Below are 27,500 nucleotides of genomic sequence, written 5' to 3' on the forward strand. Positions count from 1 at the left end.
GATTTAGTTCTTGGCAGGATCTCAACCCAAGCTTCAGAAGCTGTTGGCTTCCATTAAACGCTCCCCAAGAGCAGCTCAGAACTTACAGAATACTGAGGAGAAAAACTGAATTTTCCAGTGAATTCCAGTAAATTCCATGGATCTGGGTGAGTTCTGATCGGCAGCTGGAGGAGGAACACCATAACCGTGAGATCTTGGTCTGGGAGAGAGCTCCTGCTCCATCGCGCTGACGTGAGTAGAGACAGATACTCTGATTTTATTAGAGATCACCTGCGGAAAAGTTACAGAGAATTATTCCAGGACCTTACCTCAACATGACGTTGTAATAAAACCTCATCTCTCCAGACCTCTCGGAAATAGTGAAATTCTGGTAATGTGCTTCTTTCCTGCACCATTGTATTACACTTAAATACAGTGTTATTACAGCATTAGTACATTGTAATAAATGTGTTTTTAAATGCAGAGAAATCCGATTTACTTAGAAAATCATTACAGGTGTGAAGCTAGAAGCTCATGGTCCATACGTCCTGTGAGGTCAGGGTCCATAACATCACACAGCTGCGTCTCAGAACAGTCCGATTATCACCAACTATCTCTGTCACGTTTGTTGTATTCACTCGAGCTTTTTCACTTTTAAAAATGTCATGAAAATCTCTAGAAAAGTGTCTCAAATCATTCAAATATTTAACGGAAACGATGCAGAAATGTCCAGCTTAGTTTAAACACTCGGTGCTTGGTGGGGTGCCTTTGTCACAAATGACTGCGTCAGTGGTGTGAGTCGTGAAGGAACTGTGGAGATGTTACTGGAACCCACTCAAAATTCAGAAATGGAAAACCAACACTGTTCGTGTTGAAATGATTCTAGAGCGGTAGTAGCGATCATTTAACACTAATAGTGTACGTTATATACAGTGTATAATAGTGTACATGTGAATTGGCAGGAGGTTGCTGTGATAGTGGCCTCTCGTATCTCTGTGTCAGGTGCTTCTCATCGTCCTCTTGATAAATGCCCCCTGGTTCTCTCTGGAGTTCAGGTGTGGAGGGTTATGGTGATTTTCCACCGCATGGGATCAGCTTGACTTGCTTTTAACTGGTCAGTGAGCAGTTTTCCTTGGCATTCGCTGGAGATTTTCCTCAGCCACCGAACCAATGAGCGTCTGTCCCTCTTCAGAAACCCCTCGGGGGAACGTTACGAGCTGCTGCTGAGAGTCGGATAAAAACTAATGTGAACGCTGCGGCTGGAGCTCTCTGTTTCCTGGTGATTGACAGGTCTCTGTCCAATCAGAGCTCTGCAGGGTTTACACCTCACAGTCAGTATTAGACTAGTTTGGAACCGTAAGCGAGCAGGGACTAAAGCAGAACCCGGGTCCAGGACCAGATTTGGCCGGTGGAGAGTCGAGTTGAGCAGGTTCCGTGCAGTGGAAAAGCGCCGTCAGTTTCAGCACTGAGGCTAGTTGCCGAGTCCCGCTGGAGAAGCGTCCTGTATCTCCATCTCCATCCCACATCCTCACAGACTCCAGAATCTTCACCGTGGGCTTCAGACGCCGTGGACTCTGTGCTCTCCACTCGTCCTCCAGACTCTGAAACTGAGAGGGCTCGACATTAGGAATGAGGACATTGTAGCCCCTTTCCTGGAGACATCAGGGTGTGGTGGCTTTAATACAGTACTCAGGCCTTTCAGCAGTGGCCATAATGTGAGACTACTATTACTACTACTACTGAGATAATGAGGATTTCTGAATTTCAGACTGGAATCAAGGCAAAAAACGTATCTATTTTACCAAAAGATAGCTGCCAGTGTTTGTAGATTGTGTACGAATGAGATGCACGTATCTGACAACCCAGGCCTTAAAATTAAACCCTAAACCCTAGGTCTAACCCTAACACGTAGCCCTCTTCCTTGGGTTTGAGTGTGTTTAGTGAAACAGCGCCTCCAGTGGATGGGAGCTCACTTGGTGAATTTAGAACGTCCACGAATTCTGATGAAGCAGCGTTTTCTCACCGTGTAAATAACAGCAATGAGATTTTAATATTTTTAGTGATATATTTACATTTGAGACAAGATTTTCACGGTAAAACAAAACAAGGCTTGAAATATGACACTCTCTATTTGTAGTGAATATCACACTTACGACAGTTTACCGTTTTTTAATTAAATTATATCCAAACGTTAACCTTGAGTTGTGGCTCTTTCCCTGCAGTGGGTTCAGGATCCTGCACCTGCCTCTAACTTTAAAGAAGAAAGTTAAATCAGGTGCTTGTCCTGGCCCCGGGGTGTGTGTGTGTGTGTGTGTGTGTGTGTGTGTGTGTGTGTGTGATGGGGAGACCTCAGCTAACAGCTAATGATTAGGTGAAACTGGTGTTTCTTTTTAAAAAGAAAGCAGAGAGATTAAGAATCGAAAAACAGCCTTCAGCTCCTTCACGTTAACACTGTGTTTACTCTGTAAACATCTCAGTAAAACAGCCGCTGTGCAGAACCCTGCATGAAGCTGTATAATTGGTTTTTAAAGACACACATCCTCTGGGCTCCGAGCTGAAGGTCAGGGGCAGTGGTCAGCGGGGTTCGTGTGTGCGAGCGGCTGCAGGAAGCGGTGTGTTTGAGGAGATGTCCTGCTCGGAGATACACGGCACCATGCCTTTCCTCAGGATCATTGTTTTGTGTTTGTGGTCCGGAGAGAGGTGGGGGGCCCGGGGTAGAGTGGGGCAGGGAGGGGTCAGTTTCCTGCTGTTCACAGTTTCTCAGTTATCTGTGTTTACCGTCCTGAGCCTGGACTCTGAGAAAAACGAGCTGTGCTTTTTTTGGAGATTAGCAAAAGCACGAGGGTCTTTCACAACTCAGGTTACACTTCACTGAGCAATGGAGGGGCAAGTCATTTATTTAAAACAGACACAAGCTAGAACCAAGTGGAGCAAAGCAAACAGAAAACAAGCGTGAATCAATGTAGGGGATAAGTAAACACTGTCACACACACACACACACACAGACACACACACACACAGACACACACACACAGACACACACACACACAGACACACACAAACAGACACACAAGACGCACACTGAATCCAGGAGGGTGTATACACAGGAGCACAGGCAACGAAAACCTGGGAACAATAGAACCACATGGAAGGCACAGGTGGGAAAACTAATGATAAGGCATGGCTAAGGTGGGGCTAAGACGAGGCTATGGCAGGGCTATGGCAGGGCTAAGGCAGGGCTAAGGCAGGGTTAAGGCAGGGCTAAGGCGGAATTAAGGCAGGGCTAAGGTGGGGCTAAGACAAGGCTATGGCAGGGCTAAGGTGGGCTAAGGCAGGGCTAAGGCTGGGCTAAGGCAGGGCTAAGGTGGGCTAAGGTGGGCTAAGGCAGGGTTAAGGAAGGGCTAAGGTGGGGCTAAGGCAGGGCTAAGGTGGGCTAAGGCAGGGCTAAGGCAGGGTTAAGGCAGGGCTAAGGCAGGGTTAAGGTGGGGTAAGGTAGGGCTAAGGCAGGGTTAAGGCAGGGCTAAGGCGGAATTAAAGCAGGGCTAAGGTGGGGCTAAGACAAAGCTATGGCAGGGCTAAGGCAGGGTTAAGGTGGGGTAAGGCAGGGCTAAGGCAGGGTTATAGCAGGGCTAAGGCAGGGTTATAGCAGGGCTAAGGAAGGGCTAAGGCGGGGCTAAGGCAGGGCTAAGGCGGGGCTAAGGCAGGGTTAAGGCAGGGCTAAGGTGGGCTAAGGCGGGGCTAAGGTGGGGCTAAGGCAGGGCTAAGGCAGGGCTAAGGCACGGCTAAGGCGGGGCTAGGGCAGGGTTAAGGTGTGGCTAGGGTGGGGTTAGGGTGAGGGGTAGGGCGTGGCTAAGGCAGGGCTAAGGTGGGGCTAAGGCGATTTGGGATAAAGTTGAGGATGAGGTTTAGGTTTAAGATTCTCTCACTGAGACTGGTCTCTTTCTCCACAGGGTGAGACGGGTCAGCATGTCTCTATCTCGTAACGGGACTCTGAAGAAGTCTGTCTCTCAGCAGCTGGAGACAGATGTGCCGGACTCTGAACTGAGTCGTCTCCATCACAGCGGCTCCATCTCGTCTCCGGTGGTCTCCCCAGGGCAAGCGGCCTCACCAGCGGCCTCAGGGCCGGTGGTCCCTCCCCCCTACTCCCAGGCAGGCAGCACCGAGGTGGCTCTGGAGCTGCGGCCGGCTCTGGACTGCTGGGCCTGCTCGGTTCTGGTCACGGCGCAGAACCTGGTGATCGCCGCCGTCAACACGGCCCTCGCAGCGCTGGTGTTCGGCCCCGTCCTCACCCCCGCCCTCACCATGGTGGTCTTCGGCTTCCTCTGCCACTCATCCGTAAGAAAACACACTCACTGCTGCATTCTCTCAGCTCCACTGACCACACCGCAGCACTCTGCAGTTCTACTGTCACAGACTGTAGTCCAGCTGTTGCTCTGCATACTTTATCACCCCCAGGGTGGACTGAGACTTAAATCTGGAGTTTAAGGGTTAAATAAAGGGTGATTTGATATTTCTGTGAACTGTAGGAATCCACTAAACCCTTATAAACATGAACTTTCCCTCCTCAGCCATTAGAGAAAACACAGCAATCAGATCAGGAGAGAAGGGGCGTTTCTGAAAAGTAACACACACATCTTCACACACTCGTCTTGAATTCTGTCTCCCAGAGGAAGTGCAGCAGGAAAAGAGCTCATACTCTGTCTGTAAACCATCACAGAATCCCTGCAGAGCTTAATACGGACCACCTGCACCAATGAAAACATCTTCAGAGCTAACCCATACCTTATCAGTATCTAATATCAGATAACACACACATATACACACACACACTCACCCACCCACCCACACACACACACACAACCACACCACTCCCACAGCTCCTACTCATATCTCGAATATTACACCAAGGATTAGCCCACTTAAATAAAACAATGTGCTCCCCAGTTCTGATGTTTTTGTTTAACTGCAGTGGTCCTTTCCCATCATCCCCTCTGTCTTGATTTCATTCACATTCACACTCATCTGCATCTTACCTCATATGTTTACATTTCATTACTACACTGGAAGACTTACATTTCTGAATCCAAATAGAAAAGAAAGACCACCAAGGCATTTTCCGTCTCAGTCTGAATCTATTCTTAAATTCAGTCTCAAATCTGGTCTCAAAACCAGTCTCAAACTCAGTCTCTAAACCAGTCTCAAACTCAGTCTCTAATCCAGTCTCAAACTCAGTTTCTAATCCAGTCTCAAACTCAGTCTCTAAACCAGTCTGAAACTAAGTCTCAAATCTGGTCTCAAAACGTGTCTCAAATTCAGTCTGAAACCCAGCCTTTAATCCAGAATACCGTCTCTAAACTCAGTCTCTAAACCAGTCTCAAACTCAGTCTCTAATCCAGTCTCAAACTCAGTCTCTAATCCAGTCTCAAACTCAGTCTCTAAACCAGTCTCAAACTCAGTCTCTAAACCAGTCTCAAACTCAGTCTCTAATCCAGTCTACAAACTCAGTCTCTAATCCAGTCTCAAACTCAGTCTCTAAACCAGTCTCAAACTCAGTCTCTAAACCAGTCTCAAACTCAGTCTCTAATCCAGTCTCAAACACAGTGTATAATCCAGTCTCAAACTCAGTCTCTAATCCAGTCTACAAACTCAGTCTCTAATCCAGTCGCAAACACAGTGTCTAATCCAGTCTCAAACACAGTCTACAAACTCAGTCTCTAATCCAGTCTCAAACTCAGTCTCTAATCCAGTCTCAAACTCAGTCTCTAATCCAGTGTCAAACTCAGTCTCTAATCCAGTCTCAAACTCAGTCTCTAATCCAGTCTTAAACTCAGTGTCTAATCCAGTCTCAAACTCAGTCTCTAATCCAGTCTCAAACTCAGTCTCTAATCCAGTCTCAAACTCAGTCTCTAATCCAGTCTCAAACTCAGTCTCTAATCCAGTCTCAAACTCAGTGTCTAATCCAGTGTCAAATTCAGTGTCTAATCCAGTCTCAAACTCAGTGTCTAATCCAGTCTCAAACTCAGTCTCTAATCCAGTCTCAAACTCAGTGTCTAATCCAGTCTCAAACTCAGTCTCTAATCCAGTCTCAAACTCAGTCTCTAATCCAGTCTCAAACTCAGTGTCTAATCCAGTCTCAAACTCAGTGTCTAATCCAGTCTCAAACTCAGTCTCTAATCCAGTCTCAAACTCGGTCTCTAATCCAGTCTCAAACTCAGTCTCTAATCCAGTCTCAAACTCAGTGTCTAAACCAGTCTCAAACTCAGTCTCTAATCCAGTGTCAAACTCAGTCTCTAATCCAGTCTCAAACTCAGTCTCTAATCCAGTCTTAAACTCAGTGTCTAATCCAGTCTCAAACTCAGTCTCTAATCCAGTCTCAAACTCAGTCTCTAATCCAGTCTCAAACTCAGTCTCTAATCCAGTCTCAAACTCAGTCTCTAATCCAGTCTCAAACTCAGTGTCAAATTCAGTGTCTAATCCAGTCTCAAACTCAGTGTCTAATCCAGTCTCAAACTCAGTCTCTAATCCAGTCTCAAACTCAGTCTCTAATCCAGTCTCAAACTCAGTGTCTAATCCAGTCTCAAACTCAGTCTCTAATCCAGTCTCAAACTCAGTCTCTAATCCAGTCTCAAACTCAGTGTCTAATCCAGTCTCAAACTCAGTGTCTAATCCAGTCTCAAACTCAGTCTCTAATCCAGTCTCAAACTCGGTCTCTAATCCAGTCTCAAACTCAGTCTCTAATCCAGTCTCAAACTCAGTGTCTAAACCAGTCTCAAACTCAGTCTCTAATCCAGTCTCAAACTCAGTCTCTAATTCAGTCTCAAACTCAGTCTCTAATCCAGTCTTAAACTCAGTTTCTAAACCAGTCTCAAACTCAGTCTCTAATCCAGTCTCAAACTCAGTCTCTAATCCAGTCTCAAACTCAGTGTCTAATCCAGTCTCAAACTCAGTCTCTAATCCAGTCTCAAACTCAGTCTCTAATCCAGTCTCAAACTCAGTCTCTAAACCAGTCTCAAACTCAGTGTCTAAACCAGTCTCAAACTCAGTCTCTAATACAGTCTCAAACACAGTGTCTAATCCAGTCTCAAACTCAGTCTCTAATCCAGTCTACAAACTCAGTCTCTAATCCAGTCTCAAACTCAGTCTCTAATCCAGTCTCAAACTCAGTCTCTAATCCAATCTCAAGCTCAGTCTCTAATCCAGTCTCAAACTCAGTCTCTTATACAGTGTCAAACTCAGTCTCTAATCCAGTATCAAACTCAGTCTCTAATCCAGTCTCAAACTCAGGGTCTAAACCAGTCTCAAGCTCAGTCTCTAATCCAGTGTCAAACTCAGTGTCTAATCCAGTCTTAAACTCAGTCTCTAATCCAGTCTCAAACTCAGTCTCTAATCCAGTCTCTAATCCAGTCTCAAACTCAGTCTCTAATCCAGTCTCAAACTCAGTGTCTAATCCAGTCTCAAACTCAGTCTCTAATCCAGTCTCAAACTCAGTCTCTAAACCAGTCTCTAATCCATTCTCTAATCCAGTCTCAAACTCAGTCTCTAATCCAGTCTCAAACTCGGTGTCTAATCCAGTGTCAAACTCAGTCTCTAATCCAGTGTCAAACTCAGTGTCTAATCCAGTCTCAAACTCAGTCTCTAATCCAGTCTCAAACTCAGTCTCTAATCCAGTCTCAAACTCAGTCTCTAAACCAGTCTCAAACTCAGTCTCTAATCCAGTCTCAAACTCAGTCTCTAATCCAGTCTTAAACTCAGTTTCTAAACCAGTCTCAAACTCAGTCTCTAATCCAGTCTCTAATCCAGTCTCAAACTCAGTCTCTAATCCAGTCTCAAACTCAGTGTCTAATCCAGTCTCAAACTCAGTCTCTAATCCAGTCTCAAACTCAGTCTCTAAACCAGTCTCTAATCCATTCTCTAATCCAGTCTCAAACTCAGTCTCTAATCCAGTCTCAAACTCGGTGTCTAATCCAGTGTCAAACTCAGTCTCTAATCCAGTGTCAAACTCAGTGTCTAATCCAGTCTCAAACTCAGTCTCTAATCCAGTCTCAAACTCAGTCTCTAATCCAGTCTCAAACTCAGTCTCTAAACCAGTCTCAAACTCAGTCTCTAATCCAGTCTCAAACTCAGTCTCTAATCCAGTCTTAAACTCAGTTTCTAAACCAGTCTCAAACTCAGTCTCTTATACAGTGTCAAACTCAGTCTCTAATCCAGTATCAAACTCAGTCTCTAATCCAGTCTCAAACTCAGGGTCTAAACCAGTCTCAAGCTCAGTCTCTAATCCAGTGTCAAACTCAGTGTCTAATCCAGTCTTAAACTCAGTCTCTAATCCAGTCTCAAACTCAGTCTCTAATCCAGTGTCAAACTCAGTGTCTAAACCAGTCTCAAACTCAGTCTCTAATCCAGTCTCAAACTCAGTCTCTAATCCAGTCTCAAACTCAGTCTCTAATCCAGTCTCAAACTCAGTCTCTAATCCAGTCTTAAACTCAGTTTCTAAACCAGTCTCAAACTCAGTCTCTAATCCAGTGTCAAACTCAGTCTCTAATCCAGTCTCAAACTCAGTCTCTAATCCAGTCTCAAACTCGGTGTCTAATCCAGTGTCAAACTCAGTCTCTAATCCAGTGTCAAACTCAGTGTCTAATCCAGTCTCAAACTCAGTCTCTAATCCAGTCTCAATCTCAGTCTCTAATTCAGTCTCAAACTCAGTCTCTAAACCAGTCTCAAACTCAGTCTCTAATCCAGTCTCAAACTCAGTCTCTAATCCAGTCTCAAACTCAGTCTCTAAACCAGTCTCAAACTCAGTCTCTAATCCAGTCTCAAACTCAGTCTCTAATCCAGTCTTAAACTCAGTTTCTAAACCAGTCTCAAACTCAGTCTCTTATACAGTGTCAAACTCAGTCTCTAATCCAGTATCAAACTCAGTCTCTAATCCAGTCTCAAACTCAGGGTCTAAACCAGTCTCAAGCTCAGTCTCTAATCCAGTGTCAAACTCAGTGTTTAATCCAGTCTTAAACTCAGTCTCTAATCCAGTCTCAAACTCAGTCTCTAATCCAGTCTCTAATCCAGTCTCAAACTCAGTCTCTAATCCAGTCTCAAACTCAGTGTCTAATCCAGTCTCAAACTCAGTCTCTAATCCAGTCTCAAACTCAGTCTCTAAACCAGTCTCTAATCCATTCTCTAATCCAGTCTCAAACTCAGTCTCTAATCCAGTCTCAAACTCGGTGTCTAATCCAGTGTCAAACTCAGTCTCTAATCCAGTGTCAAACTCAGTGTCTAATCCAGTCTCAAACTCAGTCTCTAATCCAGTCTCAAACTCAGTCTCTAATCCAGTCTCAAACTCAGTCTCTAAACCAGTCTCAAACTCAGTCTCTAATCCAGTCTCAAACTCAGTCTCTAATCCAGTCTTAAACTCAGTTTCTAAACCAGTCTCAAACTCAGTCTCTAATCCAGTCTCTAATCCAGTCTCAAACTCAGTCTCTAATCCAGTCTCAAACTCAGTGTCTAATCCAGTCTCAAACTCAGTCTCTAATCCAGTCTCAAACTCAGTCTCTAAACCAGTCTCTAATCCATTCTCTAATCCAGTCTCAAACTCAGTCTCTAATCCAGTCTCAAACTCGGTGTCTAATCCAGTGTCAAACTCAGTCTCTAATCCAGTGTCAAACTCAGTGTCTAATCCAGTCTCAAACTCAGTCTCTAATCCAGTCTCAAACTCAGTCTCTAATCCAGTCTCAAACTCAGTCTCTAAACCAGTCTCAAACTCAGTCTCTAATCCAGTCTCAAACTCAGTCTCTAATCCAGTCTTAAACTCAGTTTCTAAACCAGTCTCAAACTCAGTCTCTTATACAGTGTCAAACTCAGTCTCTAATCCAGTATCAAACTCAGTCTCTAATCCAGTCTCAAACTCAGGGTCTAAACCAGTCTCAAGCTCAGTCTCTAATCCAGTGTCAAACTCAGTGTCTAATCCAGTCTTAAACTCAGTCTCTAATCCAGTCTCAAACTCAGTCTCTAATCCAGTGTCAAACTCAGTCTCTAATCCAGTCTCAAACTCAGTCTCTAATCCAGTGTCAAACTCAGTGTCTAAACCAGTCTCAAACTCAGTCTCTAATCCAGTCTCAAACTCAGTCTCTAATCCAGTCTCAAACTCAGTCTCTAATCCAGTCTCAAACTCAGTCTCTGATCCAGTCTTAAACTCAGTTTCTAAACCAGTCTCAAACTCAGTCTCTAATCCAGTGTCAAACTCAGTCTCTAATCCAGTCTTAAACTCAGTTTCTAAACCAGTCTCAAACTCAGTCTCTAATCCAGTCTCTAATCCAGTCTCAAACTCAGTCTCTAATCCAGTCTCAAACTCAGTGTCTAATCCAGTCTCAAACTCAGTCTCTAATCCAGTCTCAAACTCAGTCTCTAAACCAGTCTCTAATCCATTCTCTAATCCAGTCTCAAACTCAGTCTCTAATCCAGTCTCAAACTCGGTGTCTAATCCAGTGTCAAACTCAGTCTCTAATCCAGTGTCAAACTCAGTGTCTAATCCAGTCTCAAACTCAGTCTCTAATCCAGTCTCAAACTCAGTCTCTAATCCAGTCTCAAACTCAGTCTCTAAACCAGTCTCAAACTCAGTCTCTAATCCAGTCTCAAACTCAGTCTCTAATCCAGTCTTAAACTCAGTTTCTAAACCAGTCTCAAACTCAGTCTCTTATACAGTGTCAAACTCAGTCTCTAATCCAGTATCAAACTCAGTCTCTAATCCAGTCTCAAACTCAGGGTCTAAACCAGTCTCAAACTCAGTCTCTAATCCAGTGTCAAACTCAGTGTCTAATCCAGTCTTAAACTCAGTCTCTAATCCAGTCTCAAACTCAGTGTCTAATCCAGTCTCAAACTCAGTCTCTAATCCAGTCTCAAACTCAGTCTCTAATCCAGTCTCAAACTCAGTGTCTAATCCAGTCTCAAACTCAGTGTCTAATCCAGTCTCAAACTCAGTCTCTAATCCAGTCTCAAACTCGGTCTCTAATCCAGTCTCAAACTCAGTCTCTAATCCAGTCTCAAACTCAGTGTCTAAACCAGTCTCAAACTCAGTCTCTAATCCAGTCTCAAACTCAGTCTCTAATTCAGTCTCAAACTCAGTCTCTAATCCAGTCTTAAACTCAGTTTCTAAACCAGTCTCAAACTCAGTCTCTAATCCAGTCTCAAACTCAGTCTCTAATCCAGTCTCAAACTCAGTGTCTAATCCAGTCTCAAACTCAGTCTCTAATCCAGTCTCAAACTCAGTCTCTAATCCAGTCTCAAACTCAGTCTCTAAACCAGTCTCAAACTCAGTGTCTAAACCAGTCTCAAACTCAGTCTCTAATACAGTCTCAAACACAGTGTCTAATCCAGTCTCAAACTCAGTCTCTAATCCAGTCTACAAACTCAGTCTCTAATCCAGTCTCAAACTCAGTCTCTAATCCAGTCTCAAACTCAGTCTCTAATCCAATCTCAAGCTCAGTCTCTAATCCAGTCTCAAACTCAGTCTCTAATCCAGTCTCAAACTCAGTGTCTAATCCAGTCTCAAACTCAGTCTCTAATCCAGTCTCAAACTCAGTCTCTAATCCAGTCTCAAACTCAGTCTCTAAACCAGTCTCTAATCCAGTCTCTAATCCAGTCTCAAACTCAGTCTCTAATCCAGTCTCAAACTCAGTCTCTAAACCAGTCTCAAACTCAGTCTCTAATCCAGTCTAAAACTCAGTCTCTAATCCAGTCTTAAACTCAGTTTCTAAACCAGTCTCAAACTCAGTCTCTAATCCAGTGTCAAACTCAGTCTCTAATCCAGTCTCAAACTCAGTCTCTAATCCAGTGTCAAACTCAGTGTCTAAACCAGTCTCAAACTCAGTCTCTAATCCAGTCTCAAACTCAGTCTCTAATCCAGTCTCAAACTCAGTCTCTAATCCAGTCTCAAACTCAGTCTCTAATCCAGTCTTAAACTCAGTTTCTAAACCAGTCTCAAACTCAGTCTCTAATCCAGTGTCAAACTCAGTCTCTAATCCAGTCTCAAACTCAGTCTCTAATCCAGTCTCAAACTCGGTGTCTAATCCAGTGTCAAACTCAGTCTCTAATCCAGTGTCAAACTCAGTGTCTAATCCAGTCTCAAACTCAGTCTCTAATCCAGTCTCAATCTCAGTCTCTAATTCAGTCTCAAACTCAGTCTCTAAACCAGTCTCAAACTCAGTCTCTAATCCAGTCTCAAACTCAGTCTCTAATCCAGTCTCAAACTCAGTCTCTAAACCAGTCTCAAACTCAGTCTCTAATCCAGTCTCAAACTCAGTCTCTAATCCAGTCTTAAACTCAGTTTCTAAACCAGTCTCAAACTCAGTCTCTTATACAGTGTCAAACTCAGTCTCTAATCCAGTATCAAACTCAGTCTCTAATCCAGTCTCAAACTCAGGGTCTAAACCAGTCTCAAGCTCAGTCTCTAATCCAGTGTCAAACTCAGTGTCTAATCCAGTCTTAAACTCAGTCTCTAATCCAGTCTCAAACTCAGTCTCTAATCCAGTCTCTAATCCAGTCTCAAACTCAGTCTCTAATCCAGTCTCAAACTCAGTGTCTAATCCAGTCTCAAACTCAGTCTCTAATCCAGTCTCAAACTCAGTCTCTAAACCAGTCTCTAATCCATTCTCTAATCCAGTCTCAAACTCAGTCTCTAATCCAGTCTCAAACTCGGTGTCTAATCCAGTGTCAAACTCAGTCTCTAATCCAGTGTCAAACTCAGTGTCTAATCCAGTCTCAAACTCAGTCTCTAATCCAGTCTCAAACTCAGTCTCTAATCCAGTCTCAAACTCAGTCTCTAAACCAGTCTCAAACTCAGTCTCTAATCCAGTCTCAAACTCAGTCTCTAATCCAGTCTTAAACTCAGTTTCTAAACCAGTCTCAAACTCAGTCTCTAATCCAGTCTCTAATCCAGTCTCAAACTCAGTCTCTAATCCAGTCTCAAACTCAGTGTCTAAACCAGTCTCAAACTCAGTCTCTAATCCAGTCTCAAACTCAGTCTCTAAACCAGTCTCTAATCCATTCTCTAATCCAGTCTCAAACTCAGTCTCTAATCCAGTCTCAAACTCGGTGTCTAATCCAGTGTCAAACTCAGTCTCTAATCCAGTGTCAAACTCAGTGTCTAATCCAGTCTCAAACTCAGTCTCTAATCCAGTCTCAAACTCAGTCTCTAATCCAGTCTCAAACTCAGTCTCTAAACCAGTCTCAAACTCAGTCTCTAATCCAGTCTCAAACTCAGTCTCTAATCCAGTCTTAAACTCAGTTTCTAAACCAGTCTCAAACTCAGTCTCTTATACAGTGTCAAACTCAGTCTCTAATCCAGTATCAAACTCAGTCTCTAATCCAGTCTCAAACTCAGGGTCTAAACCAGTCTCAAGCTCAGTCTCTAATCCAGTGTCAAACTCAGTGTCTAATCCAGTCTTAAACTCAGTCTCTAATCCAGTCTCAAACTCAGTCTCTAATCCAGTGTCAAACTCAGTGTCTAAACCAGTCTCAAACTCAGTCTCTAATCCAGTCTCAAACTCAGTCTCTAATCCAGTCTCAAACTCAGTCTCTAATCCAGTCTCAAACTCAGTCTCTAATCCAGTCTTAAACTCAGTTTCTAAACCAGTCTCAAACTCAGTCTCTAATCCAGTGTCAAACTCAGTCTCTAATCCAGTCTCAAACTCAGTCTCTAATCCAGTCTCAAACTCGGTGTCTAATCCAGTGTCAAACTCAGTCTCTAATCCAGTGTCAAACTCAGTGTCTAATCCAGTCTCAAACTCAGTCTCTAATCCAGTCTCAATCTCAGTCTCTAATTCAGTCTCAAACTCAGTCTCTAAACCAGTCTCAAACTCAGTCTCTAATCCAGTCTCAAACTCAGTCTCTAAACCAGTCTCAAACTCAGTCTCTAATCCAGTCTCAAACTCAGTCTCTAATCCAGTCTTAAACTCAGTTTCTAAACCAGTCTCAAACTCAGTCTCTAATCCAGTGTCAAACTCAGTCTCTAATCCAGTCTCAAACTCAGTCTCTAATCCAGTGTCAAACTCAGTGTCTAAACCAGTCTCAAACTCAGTCTCTAATCCAGTCTCAAACTCAGTCTCTAATCCAGTCTCAAACTCAGTCTCTAATCCAGTCTCAAACTCAGTCTCTAATCCAGTCTTAAACTCAGTTTCTAAACCAGTCTCAAACTCAGTCTCTAATCCAGTGTCAAACTCAGTCTCTAATCCAGTCTCAAACTCAGTCTCTAATCCAGTCTCAAACTCGGTGTCTAATCCAGTGTCAAACTCAGTCTCTAATCCAGTGTCAAACTCAGTGTCTAATCCAGTCTCAAACTCAGTCTCTAATCCAGTCTCAATCTCAGTCTCTAATTCAGTCTCAAACTCAGTCTCTAAACCAGTCTCAAACTCAGTCTCTAATCCAGTCTCAAACTCAGTCTCTAATCCAGTCTCAAACTCAGTCTCTAAACCAGTCTCAAACTCAGTCTCTAATCCAGTCTCAAACTCAGTCTCTAATCCAGTCTTAAACTCAGTTTCTAAACCAGTCTCAAACTCAGTCTCTTATACAGTGTCAAACTCAGTCTCTAATCCAGTATCAAACTCAGTCTCTAATCCAGTCTCAAACTCAGGGTCTAAACCAGTCTCAAGCTCAGTCTCTAATCCAGTGTCAAACTCAGTGTCTAATCCAGTCTTAAACTCAGTCTCTAATCCAGTCTCAAACTCAGTCTCTAATCCAGTCTCTAATCCAGTCTCAAACTCAGTCTCTAATCCAGTCTCAAACTCAGTGTCTAATCCAGTCTCAAACTCAGTCTCTAATCCAGTCTCAAACTCAGTCTCTAAACCAGTCTCTAATCCATTCTCTAATCCAGTCTCAAACTCAGTCTCTAATCCAGTCTCAAACTCGGTGTCTAATCCAGTGTCAAACTCAGTCTCTAATCCAGTGTCAAACTCAGTGTCTAATCCAGTCTCAAACTCAGTCTCTAATCCAGTCTCAAACTCAGTCTCTAATCCAGTCTCAAACTCAGTCTCTAAACCAGTCTCAAACTCAGTCTCTAATCCAGTCTCAAACTCAGTCTCTAATCCAGTCTTAAACTCAGTTTCTAAACCAGTCTCAAACTCAGTCTCTAATCCAGTCTCTAATCCAGTCTCAAACTCAGTCTCTAATCCAGTCTCAAACTCAGTGTCTAAACCAGTCTCAAACTCAGTCTCTAATCCAGTCTCAAACTCAGTCTCTAAACCAGTCTCTAATCCATTCTCTAATCCAGTCTCAAACTCAGTCTCTAATCCAGTCTCAAACTCGGTGTCTAATCCAGTGTCAAACTCAGTCTCTAATCCAGTGTCAAACTCAGTGTCTAATCCAGTCTCAAACTCAGTCTCTAATCCAGTCTCAAACTCAGTCTCTAATCCAGTCTCAAACTCAGTCTCTAAACCAGTCTCAAACTCAGTCTCTAATCCAGTCTCAAACTCAGTCTCTAATCCAGTCTTAAACTCAGTTTCTAAACCAGTCTCAAACTCAGTCTCTTATACAGTGTCAAACTCAGTCTCTAATCCAGTATCAAACTCAGTCTCTAATCCAGTCTCAAACTCAGGGTCTAAACCAGTCTCAAGCTCAGTCTCTAATCCAGTGTCAAACTCAGTGTCTAATCCAGTCTTAAACTCAGTCTCTAATCCAGTCTCAAACTCAGTCTCTAATCCAGTGTCAAACTCAGTGTCTAAACCAGTCTCAAACTCAGTCTCTAATCCAGTCTCAAACTCAGTCTCTAATCCAGTCTCAAACTCAGTCTCTAATCCAGTCTCAAACTCAGTCTCTAATCCAGTCTTAAACTCAGTTTCTAAACCAGTCTCAAACTCAGTCTCTAATCCAGTGTCAAACTCAGTCTCTAATCCAGTCTCAAACTCAGTCTCTAATCCAGTCTCAAACTCGGTGTCTAATCCAGTGTCAAACTCAGTCTCTAATCCAGTGTCAAACTCAGTGTCTAATCCAGTCTCAAACTCAGTCTCTAATCCAGTCTCAATCTCAGTCTCTAATTCAGTCTCAAACTCAGTCTCTAAACCAGTCTCAAACTCAGTCTCTAATCCAGTCTCAAACTCAGTCTCTAATCCAGTCTCAAACTCAGTCTCTAAACCAGTCTCAAACTCAGTCTCTAATCCAGTCTCAAACTCAGTCTCTAATCCAGTCTCTAATCCAGTCTCAAACTCAGTCTCTAATCCAGTCTCAAACTCAGTGTCTAAACCAGTCTCAAACTCAGTCTCTAATCCAGTCTCAAACTCAGTCTCTAAACCAGTCTCTAATCCATTCTCTAATCCAGTCTCAAACTCAGTCTCTAATCCAGTCTCAAACTCGGTGTCTAATCCAGTGTCAAACTCAGTCTCTAATCCAGTGTCAAACTCAGTGTCTAATCCAGTCTCAAACTCAGTCTCTAATCCAGTCTCAAACTCAGTCTCTAATCCAGTCTCAAACTCAGTCTCTAAACCAGTCTCAAACTCAGTCTCTAATCCAGTCTCAAACTCAGTCTCTAATCCAGTCTTAAACTCAGTTTCTAAACCAGTCTCAAACTCAGTCTCTTATACAGTGTCAAACTCAGTCTCTAATCCAGTATCAAACTCAGTCTCTAATCCAGTCTCAAACTCAGGGTCTAAACCAGTCTCAAGCTCAGTCTCTAATCCAGTGTCAAACTCAGTGTCTAATCCAGTCTTAAACTCAGTCTCTAATCCAGTCTCAAACTCAGTCTCTAATCCAGTGTCAAACTCAGTGTCTAAACCAGTCTCAAACTCAGTCTCTAATCCAGTCTCAAACTCAGTCTCTAATCCAGTCTCAAACTCAGTCTCTAATCCAGTCTCAAACTCAGTCTCTAATCCAGTCTTAAACTCAGTTTCTAAACCAGTCTCAAACTCAGTCTCTAATCCAGTGTCAAACTCAGTCTCTAATCCAGTCTCAAACTCAGTCTCTAATCCAGTCTCAAACTCGGTGTCTAATCCAGTGTCAAACTCAGTCTCTAATCCAGTGTCAAACTCAGTGTCTAATCCAGTCTCAAACTCAGTCTCTAATCCAGTCTCAATCTCAGTCTCTAATTCAGTCTCAAACTCAGTCTCTAAACCAGTCTCAAACTCAGTCTCTAATCCAGTCTCAAACTCAGTCTCTAATCCAGTCTCAAACTCAGTCTCTAAACCAGTCTCAAACTCAGTCTCTAATCCAGTCTCAAACTCAGTCTCTAATCCAGTCTTAAACTCAGTTTCTAAACCAGTCTCAAACTCAGTCTCTTATACAGTGTCAAACTCAGTCTCTAATCCAGTATCAAACTCAGTCTCTAATCCAGTCTCAAACTCAGGGTCTAAACCAGTCTCAAGCTCAGTCTCTAATCCAGTGTCAAACTCAGTGTCTAATCCAGTCTTAAACTCAGTCTCTAATCCAGTCTCAAACTCAGTCTCTAATCCAGTCTCTAATCCAGTCTCAAACTCAGTCTCTAATCCAGTCTCAAACTCAGTGTCTAATCCAGTCTCAAACTCAGTCTCTAATCCAGTCTCAAACTCAGTCTCTAAACCAGTCTCTAATCCATTCTCTAATCCAGTCTCAAACTCAGTCTCTAATCCAGTCTCAAACTCGGTGTCTAATCCAGTGTCAAACTCAGTCTCTAATCCAGTGTCAAACTCAGTGTCTAATCCAGTCTCAAACTCAGTCTCTAATCCAGTCTCAAACTCAGTCTCTAATCCAGTCTCAAACTCAGTCTCTAAACCAGTCTCAAACTCAGTCTCTAATCCAGTCTCAAACTCAGTCTCTAATCCAGTCTTAAACTCAGTTTCTAAACCAGTCTCAAACTCAGTCTCTAATCCAGTCTCTAATCCAGTCTCAAACTCAGTCTCTAATCCAGTCTCAAACTCAGTGTCTAATCCAGTCTCAAACTCAGTCTCTAATCCAGTCTCAAACTCAGTCTCTAAACCAGTCTCTAATCCATTCTCTAATCCAGTCTCAAACTCAGTCTCTAATCCAGTCTCAAACTCGGTGTCTAATCCAGTGTCAAACTCAGTCTCTAATCCAGTGTCAAACTCAGTGTCTAATCCAGTCTCAAACTCAGTCTCTAATCCAGTCTCAAACTCAGTCTCTAATCCAGTCTCAAACTCAGTCTCTAAACCAGTCTCAAACTCAGTCTCTAATCCAGTCTCAAACTCAGTCTCTAATCCAGTCTTAAACTCAGTTTCTAAACCAGTCTCAAACTCAGTCTCTTATACAGTGTCAAACTCAGTCTCTAATCCAGTATCAAACTCAGTCTCTAATCCAGTCTCAAACTCAGGGTCTAAACCAGTTTCAAGCTCAGTCTCTAATCCAGTGTCAAACTCAGTGTCTAATCCAGTCTTAAACTCAGTCTCTAATCCAGTCTCAAACTCAGTCTCTAATCCAGTCTTAAACTCAGTTTCTAAACCAGTCTCAAACTCAGTCTCTAATCCAGTCTCTAATCCAGTCTCAAACTCAGTCTCTAATCCAGTCTCAAACTCAGTGTCTAATCCAGTCTCAAACTCAGTCTCTAATCCAGTCTCAAACTCAGTCTCTAAACCAGTCTCTAATCCATTCTCTAATCCAGTCTCAAACTCAGTCTCTAATCCAGTCTCAAACTCGGTGTCTAATCCAGTGTCAAACTCAGTCTCTAATCCAGTGTCAAACTCAGTGTCTAATCCAGTCTCAAACTCAGTCTCTAATCCAGTCTCAATCTCAGTCTCTAATTCAGTCTCAAACTCAGTCTCTAAACCAGTCTCAAACTCAGTCTCTAATCCAGTCTCAAACTCAGTCTCTAATCCAGTCTCAAACTCAGTCTCTAAACCAGTCTCAAACTCAGTCTCTAATCCAGTCTCAAACTCAGTCTCTAATCCAGTCTTAAACTCAGTTTCTAAACCAGTCTCAAACTCAGTCTCTTATACAGTGTCAAACTCAGTCTCTAATCCAGTATCAAACTCAGTCTCTAATCCAGTCTCAAACTCAGGGTCTAAACCAGTCTCAAGCTCAGTCTCTTATCCAGTGTCAAACTCAGTGTCTAATCCAGTCTTAAACTCAGTCTCTAATCCAGTCTCAAACTCAGTCTCTAATCCAGTCTTAAACTCAGTTTCTAAACCAGTCTCAAACTCAGTCTCTAATCCAGTCTCTAATCCAGTCTCAAACTCAGTCTCTAATCCAGTCTCAAACTCAGTGTCTAATCCAGTCTCAAACTCAGTCTCTAATCCAGTCTCAAACTCAGTCTCTAAACCAGTCTCTAATCCATTCTCTAATCCAGTCTCAAACTCAGTCTCTAATCCAGTCTCAAACTCAGTCTCTAAACCAGTCTCAAACTCAGTCTCTAATCCAGTCTCAAACTCAGTCTCTAATCCAGTCTTAAACTCAGTTTCTAAACCAGTCTCAAACTCAGTCTCTAATCCAGTGTCAAACTCAGTCTCTAATCCAGTCTTAAACTCAGTTTCTAAACCAGTCTCAAACTCAGTCTCTAATCCAGTGTCAAACTCAGTCTCTAATCCAGTCTCAAACTCAGTCTCTAATCCAGTCTCAAACTCAGTGTCTAATCCAGTGTCAAACTCAGTCTCTAATCCAGTGTCAAACTCAGTGTCTAATCCAGTCTCAAACTCAGTCTCTAATCCAGTCTCAATCTCAGTCTCTAATTCAGTCTCAAACTCAGTCTCTAAACCAGTCTCAAACTCAGTCTCTAATCCAGTCTCAAACTCAGTCTCTAATCCAGTCTCAAACTCAGTCTCTAAACCAGTCTCAAACTCAGTCTCTAATCCAGTCTCAAACTCAGTCTCTAATCCAGTCTTAAACTCAGTTTCTAAACCAGTCTCAAACTCAGTCTCTTATACAGTGTCAAACTCAGTCTCTAATCCAGTATCAAACTCAGTCTCTAATCCAGTCTCAAACTCAGGGTCTAAACCAGTCTCAAACTCAGTCTCTAATCCAGTGTCAAACTCAGTGTCTAATCCAGTCTCAAACTCAGTCTCTAATCCAGTCTCAAACTCAGTCTCTAATCCAGTCTTAAACTCAGTTTCTAAACCAGTCTCAAACTCAGTCTCTAATCCAGTCTCTAATCCAGTCTCAAACTCAGTCTCTAATCCAGTCTCAAACTCAGTGTCTAATCCAGTGTCAAACTCAGTGTCTAATCCAGTCTCAAACTCAGTCTCTAATCCAGTCTCAATCTCAGTCTCTAATTCAGTCTCAAACTCAGGGTCTAAACCAGTCTCAAACTCAAACTCAGTCTCTAATCCAGTGTCAAACTCAGTCTCTAATCCAGTCTCAAACTCAGTCCCTAATCCAGTCTCAAACTCAGTCTCTAATCCAGTCTCAAACTCAGTCTCTAATCCAGTGTCAAACTCAGTGTCTAAACCAGTCTCAAACTCAGTCTCTAATCCAGTGTCAAACTCAGTGTCTAATCCAGTCTCAAACTCAGTCTCTAACCCAGTCTCAAACTCAGTCTCTAATCCAGTCTTAAACTCAGTTTCTAAACCAGTCTCAAACTCAGTCTCTAATCCAGTGTCAAACTCAGTCTCTAATCCAGTATCAAACTCAGTCTCTAATCCAGTCTCAAACTCAGTGTCTAAACCAGTCTCAAACTCAGTCTCTAATCCAGTGTCAAACTCAGTGTCTAATCCAGTCTCAAACTCAGTCTCTAATCCAGTCTCAATCTCAGTCTCTAATTCAGTCTCAAACTCAGTCTCTAAACCAGTCTCAAACTCAGTCTCTAATCCAGTCTCAAACTCAGTCTCTAATCCAGTCTCAAACTCAGTCTCTAAACCAGTCTCAAACTCAGTCTCTAATCCAGTCTCAAACTCAGTCTCTAATCCAGTCTTAAACTCAGTTTCTAAACCAGTCTCAAACTCAGTCTCTAATCCAGTGTCAAACTCAGTCTCTAATCCAGTCTCAAACTCAGTCTCTAATCCAGTCTCAAACTCAGTGTCTAAACCAGTCTCAAACTCAGTCTCTAATCCAGTGTCAAACTCAGTCTCTAATCCAGTCTCAAACTCAGTCTCTAATCCAGTCTCAAACTCAGTGTCTAAACCAGTCTCAAACTCAGTCTCTAATCCAGTGTCAAACTCAGTCTCTAATCCAGTCTCAAACTCAGTCTCTAATCCAGTCTCAAACTCAGTGTCTAATCCAGTGTCAAACTCAGTCTCTAATCCAGTGTCAAACTCAGTGTCTAATCCAGTCTCAAACTCAGTCTCTAATCCAGTCTCAATCACAGTCTCTAATTCAGTCTCAAACTCAGTCTCTAAACCAGTCTCAAACTCAGTCTCTAATCCAGTCTCAAACTCAGTCTCTAATCCAGTCTCAAACTCAGTCTCTAAACCAGTCTCAAACTCAGTCTCTAATCCAGTCTCAAACTCAGTCTCTAATCCAGTCTTAAACTCAGTTTCTAAACCAGTCTCAAACTCAGTCTCTTATACAGTGTCAAACTCAGTCTCTAATCCAGTATCAAACTCAGTCTCTAATCCAGTCTCAAACTCAGGGTCTAAACCAGTCTCAAACTCAGTCTCTAATCCAGTGTCAAACTCAGTGTCTAATCCAGTCTCAAACTCAGTCTCTAATCCAGTCTCAAACTCAGTCTCTAATCCAGTCTTAAACTCAGTTTCTAAACCAGTCTCAAACTCAGTCTCTAATCCAGTCTCTAATCCAGTCTCAAACTCAGTCTCTAATCCAGTCTCAAACTCAGTGTCTAATCCAGTGTCAAACTCAGTCTCTAATCCAGTGTCAAACTCAGTGTCTAATCCAGTCTCAAACTCAGTCTCTAATCCAGTCTCAATCTCAGTCTCTAATTCAGTCTCAAACTCAGGGTCTAAACCAGTCTCAAACTCAAACTCAGTCTCTAATCCAGTGTCAAACTCAGTCTCTAATCCAGTCTCAAACTCAGTCTCTAATCCAGTCTCAAACTCAGTCTCTAATCCAGTCTCAAACTCAGTCTCTAATCCAGTGTCAAACTCAGTGTCTAAACCAGTCTCAAACTCAGTCTCTAATCCAGTGTCAAACTCAGTGTCTAATCCAGTCTCAAACTCAGTCTCTAACCCAGTCTCAAACTCAGTCTCTAATCCAGTCTTAAACTCAGTTTCTAAACCAGTCTCAAACTCAGTCTCTAATCCAGTGTCAAACTCAGTCTCTAATCCAGTCTCAAACTCAGTCTCTAATCCAGTCTCAAACTCAGTGTCTAAACCAGTCTCAAACTCAGTCTCTAATCCAGTGTCAAACTCAGTGTCTAATCCAGTCTCAAACTCAGTCTCTAATCCAGTCTCAATCTCAGTCTCTAATTCAGTCTCAAACTCAGTCTCTAAACCAGTCTCAAACTCAGTCTCTAATCCAGTCTCAAACTCAGTCTCTAATCCAGTCTCAAACTCAGTCTCTAAACCAGTCTCAAACTCAGTCTCTAATCCAGTCTCAAACTCAGTCTCTAATCCAGTCTTAAACTCAGTTTCTAAACCAGTCTCAAACTCAGTCTCTAATCCAGTGTCAAACTCAGTCTCTAATCCAGTCTCAAACTCAGTCTCTAATCCAGTCTCAAACTCAGTGTCTAAACCAGTCTCAAACTCAGTCTCTAATCCAGTGTCAAACTCAGTCTCTAATCCAGTCTCAAACTCAGTCTCTAATCCAGTCTCAAACTCAGTGTCTAAACCAGTCTCAAACTCAGTCTCTAATCCAGTCTCAAACTCAGTCTCTAATCCAGTGTCAAACTCAGTCTCTAATCCAGTGTCAAACTCAGTGTCTAAACCAGTCTCAAACTCGGTCTCTAATTCAGTCTCTAATTTAGAGACTCTAATTTAGAGACTCCACCCACAAATATTTCCATACATAGCAACAGTTGCTAGGTCGAACAAGCTCTGGTCAAGTCCTGTTCAAACAAATGACAAACAGCAGAACATGATCTGTTTATTCCACAACACAAGCTGTGTTCTTCTATTGTTCTGGATGTTTAAGCTGTTTTGAAAATGGGCGCCCCCTGCTGGATGACCCAATCTGTAAAACATAAACAGGTTCATAGAGAGGCTACAAAAAGTGTGTTTCTGATCACAGCTTTGACCCTTGTCCTCTGGTCCAGGTCCAGCCCCACGGCTCGTCTGTGTACTGCTCCGATCTGCTCAACGACGCCGCCTGCGTGGCTCTGCTGGTGGTGGGCTTTTTGCTGCTGGTCCCCCTCCTGGTTCTGGCCTTGGCGGCATACTGCAGACTGGCCCGGCACCTCCAGCTCGGACTCTGCTTCATCCCCTACAGCCGAGCCGTTTACAAGAACCTGCCTGCGACCCACTCAGGCCTGGGGGGCTGCTGTGGCCAGCAGGGGGCGGTGGAGAGAGAGGGCAAGGGCAGCGTGTGGGTCTGAGGAGCCGGGCTATGGAGATTCTGCGATAAAAACTGTTGGGTCTGTTCTCAATCAGGACGGGTTGCCAGATCTGTCTCACAGTAATTTCTGTTTTTATTATTGTTTTTTTTTAAAGGCTGTTCCAACTGTGGATTTTCATTCTGTTGCAAGGGGAATCACTGTTTGTGCTACCACTGATACCCCACTCCCCCAACACCACTGGGGACTCCGGAACTCAAAGGGAAACTCCACGCTGGAGGAACAGGGCGACCTTGCCCTTAAGCGTCCTGCAGAAACCTACGAAAAATTCAGAGACTACCATCAAGTTGCCCACGGTGATATGAGAACTGAGTTGGTAGAGCATCAGTCCTCCATGCTGAGCTCACTCAGTCACACCCAATCTCTCATGACTAAGCATCTGGGTTCTGCAGTGTGTGAGGTGTTCCCTCGCTCAAGGGCCACCCTGTTCCTCCAGGTTGGAGTTTCCTCTCACCAAATAGTCCCTTTGAGGAGGGGGTGGATCTGTGGTCACGGTTTTACATTAAAGGTAAATATCTCACTATCTTCAGGCTTTTTTCTTTTTAAAGCAACGTTAGGTAACATTTTGACTTTCAATTTTCAGCTTCAAAATCATTGTGGCGCTCCACTGAGCTGTAACATGGAGAGTACAGGCTCTGACACTGCGTCTCCGGGCTCAGCACTGCCAAAACTCCACTCTGTATCTTTTGGAGGAGGGTAGGAATCCACAGCTCACTCACTCTGCCCCTCCCCGTTGATTTCAGGACAGTGTTGTAAAAGTCAAATACACCCTGCAACTGTAGGGGGAGCCCAGGAACAACAATATCTAATCTCACCTAGTGTCCCTTTAACTCCTCCCTTACCGTGATCTTTGTGACTCGGATTAACACAAACATCACTGTATTTACTCTTCCCAAGTTTACAAATAAACAGAAACGTCGATAACTGAGTACAGCCTCAGATTCCGGATCCTGATCCCAGGTCTGTAAGTGCTGACTCCCTTTAAGTGGCGCTCTTTTTTCTGTTTGGGCAGCTCTTCCTTTTTGGCCCTGATTCTTTTGCTTTTCCTCTCCTTCATTGTTGAGTAATGAGTGACCAGACCAGGACACGGCTCTGTATTACTGCATAATAAAGTTTATTGGATAATTTTGTGCCTTTTTTTGTGCCAGTCTTACGTCCACTATTAAAAACTGTTCTTTAAAAAGGGTCTTTTTGCTGTATACAACCAAACACAACATGTTCTCCACCATGCAAAGAACTATTTAGGGTTCTCACGGTTCTGTATAGAGCTCATGGCTGTAATAAAGACACCGAATTCAGATGGCCACCAGAGGTCACTCTCTGGCCTAGAGTGCCTAGTCAAATTGTAGGCGTGTCTACAGAAGTCATGTGATACTGCTGAGAGTTTTTTATAACATTCAGTTATGGTTTATAGGACATAATTGGACAAAATTGATATAATTTCATGCAAAATTAAAAAAAATAGGGCACACAGTTATTGGTGCCCCCTTAATATTATATTTGTCTTCACACCCTTTGAAAAAAATAACTGAAATCAATCACTTACTACAACAACAACAATAATAATATAAATAATAAAAATTAACTTTATTTGTTGGTGCTTTTCATGACACTCAAGGTCACCTCACATCAACTAAGACCTATAACCATCAACAAGCTTCTTACACCTCTCCACTTGAATTTTGGACCGGCAATTTTAAGATCCCTCCACAGGGGTTCAATGGGTGTTCGATCCGACCTCTCATTACTGGACACTTCAGAACTCTCCATTGTTTTGCTTTTTGAAGTATGTTCGGGGTCATTGTCCTGCTGGAAGACCCGTTCTGACACTGGGCCCTACATCCTCCTTTAGATGGATAGTTCGCGCTGACACAGACGCACCCTGAGTCTGCAGGACAGCACGGATTTCTTTGGAACTTGATTGGGGCCGCTTATCCACCATCTGAACTCTCCTGAGTTGCAACCTTTCATCAGTTTTTCTATTCCGCCCACGGCCAGAGAGATTAGCTACAGGGCCATTTGTTGTAAACGTTTTTTTTATTGCCCACACGTATTACTTACCACAGATGAGTTTAAACAAGCATCACACGCCTGAAACTAATTATTTACCCATGATTTTTGTCAAGTTTTCCAGTTTTGTATGAAATTATATACATTTTGACTGATTTTTCCTCTGTTTTTTGAAGGAAAAGTAAATAAACGTTTATAACAAAACATTTGTAATTGCAATAATTTTCTATTTTTTTCTGGAAAAAATAAAGAGGTGTCAACACTTTCAGCCATGAATTTTTTACAGAATTAATTTAAGGGCTGTAGAACAGACAGGGCGAATTATAACTCTTCATATCGTTAGTGTAGTGCACATAAAAATCAAACAACTTCTAAATTAATTAATGAGATTTACTGATTAGATAAAAACATTGGCGCCCCCTCGAGGGTGTGTTCCTGCCTTGCGCCCAATGATTCCAGGTAGGCTCTGGACCCACCGCGACCCTGAACTGGATGAGGGTTACAGATAATGAATGAATGGTCAGTCATTTTGAGTTTGTGACTCTTTTAAAGAGGGACCTATTTATTTGAGGCTGGCCAGAACACTCTTAGAGAGCAGACCCGTCGTGCTGAGCTGTGTGACCGGAAGGTGAAAGGATCTCCCTTGGCAGTTGGGGATAGAGTGCTTCTTGCCAACGGAGGTGAAAGGGGGAAATTGAAGGTTGCAGACAGGAGGGAGCGAACCCTGTATGTACTCGTGTCTGTGAGACCAAACATAAATGTCTACAGAGTCATTGATCCTCTGACAGGCAAGGAGAAGGTCGCCCACAGAAATCTTGTGTTACCTGTGAGTTTCTTACCTCTGGATGATGAGGATGTGGCTTTAGTTCAGTTTAATGAAGAGGACTCCACTTGTGGACGCGATGCTGTTGTACCTGATGAGGTAGTAGGATGTGATGAACGTACAGCGTCCTGCCTCTTACAGTGTTATGTTGCTGGTGAATCGCATGTAGATGTGAACACAGTGCCCCAAGGCTCATCTGGCTCATCTTAATGAGGGGTCCGACATGGTCTCTCCCCTTGAATGCTCAGATAGTGGTTCGAGACAGTCAGCCTTAGTTCACAGTCAGCACTTCAACCATCACTTATTTCACTTGATCATATTCAGTCACATGTAGACAAACCAGACTCTGCTACTCAAGACTCTGTAACCTGCACACAGCCCACTGCTGCTCATGCTAGGGTTGGTAGAGTCATTAGGCCCCAGCACGTCTTATCTGTGAGACGAATGGCCAGGTTTTGAGTAGCTCAGGACCTACTGTAGGTTCTCTGTTATCTTTTGTGAGAGATATGCCTTCAGTAGAAGTAGCATAATTTAGTATGTCTCCAATTGTTTAGCTTCATGTAACAGTTGTGCTCTTTGAGTGGTTGGAACAATGTGTGTGTTCAAGAGGTGTTAATGGGCACTCTTTTGTGCCTGTGTTGAACAAAGGGGCTAGGTACCACTCCTTCACACACTCTTCAGGGAGAATTTTCTAATTGACGTTCCATAGTGTACACATTATTATTATTGTGTGTGTATGGGAATGGGATAGAACTGGTAACTATTTTACACCAGAGGGCATCAGAACTCCAAAACTGGGTCCAGCTGGTGTTACAGTGTAAAAATGCTTATATATAAATAGTTCTGTGAAATGCCTGAAAATGAGTTCAGCACCACCTACTGGTCAAAACAGAGTGAATGCTGGGAGATCTGCAGCAGTGTGATATCCCTGCTGGGGGTTGTCTCTCAGCAGATCTAGAAGAAAAGCACTCTTATAACGGAGTATAACTGTTACATTCTGATCATTAACAGTGCTAAGTGACTGATGAAGGTGCTAGTTTAACGTATAGCCATTTTACATTGTTGTTAACTACAGTGGTAAGCTAGTAAACCATTGAGCTGATTATATGTAAACGCTGGACTCGTTGCAGGTGGGTTTTCCCCTTATTTCTTTGGTGTTTTGTCTTGTTTATACTATAATTAAAAATGTGCCGTAAGATGTGCTCCAGCTTAGCCTAGCTTTGTTAGCATTGATATACTCTGTGTTCACCACCAAGTGGCAGTAACGTGCACCTTTTTCAATGTTCTTTTTCTATGAAAATGTATAAATTGGATGATGTAATTAAAGATTGAGAAAGTGAGGATATGTTT

The 27,500-nt window shown here is 42.9% G+C and overlaps 1 protein-coding gene across 1 annotated transcript in view; it reads left to right on the forward strand.

Moving 5' to 3' along the window:
• Positions 1-24,434, forward strand: part of tmem88a (transmembrane protein 88 a) — a 24,465-nt gene extending 31 nt beyond the window's left edge. The window contains exons 1-3 of the mRNA XM_066651417.1: positions 1-231; positions 3,930-4,314; positions 23,021-24,434. The exon at positions 1-231 is cut by the window's left edge and continues 31 nt beyond it. Of these exons, the coding sequence (XP_066507514.1) occupies positions 3,946-4,314; positions 23,021-23,299 (648 nt within the window). The 5' untranslated portion in view covers positions 1-231; positions 3,930-3,945 and the 3' untranslated portion in view covers positions 23,300-24,434. The remainder of the gene's footprint in view (positions 232-3,929; positions 4,315-23,020) is intronic.
• The last annotated feature ends 3,066 nt before the right edge of the window (positions 24,435-27,500 follow it).

Source organism: Hoplias malabaricus, chromosome 18 (assembly GCF_029633855.1).
Source record: "Hoplias malabaricus isolate fHopMal1 chromosome 18, fHopMal1.hap1, whole genome shotgun sequence".
In the NCBI taxonomy this organism is placed as follows: Eukaryota; Metazoa; Chordata; class Actinopteri; order Characiformes; family Erythrinidae; genus Hoplias; species Hoplias malabaricus.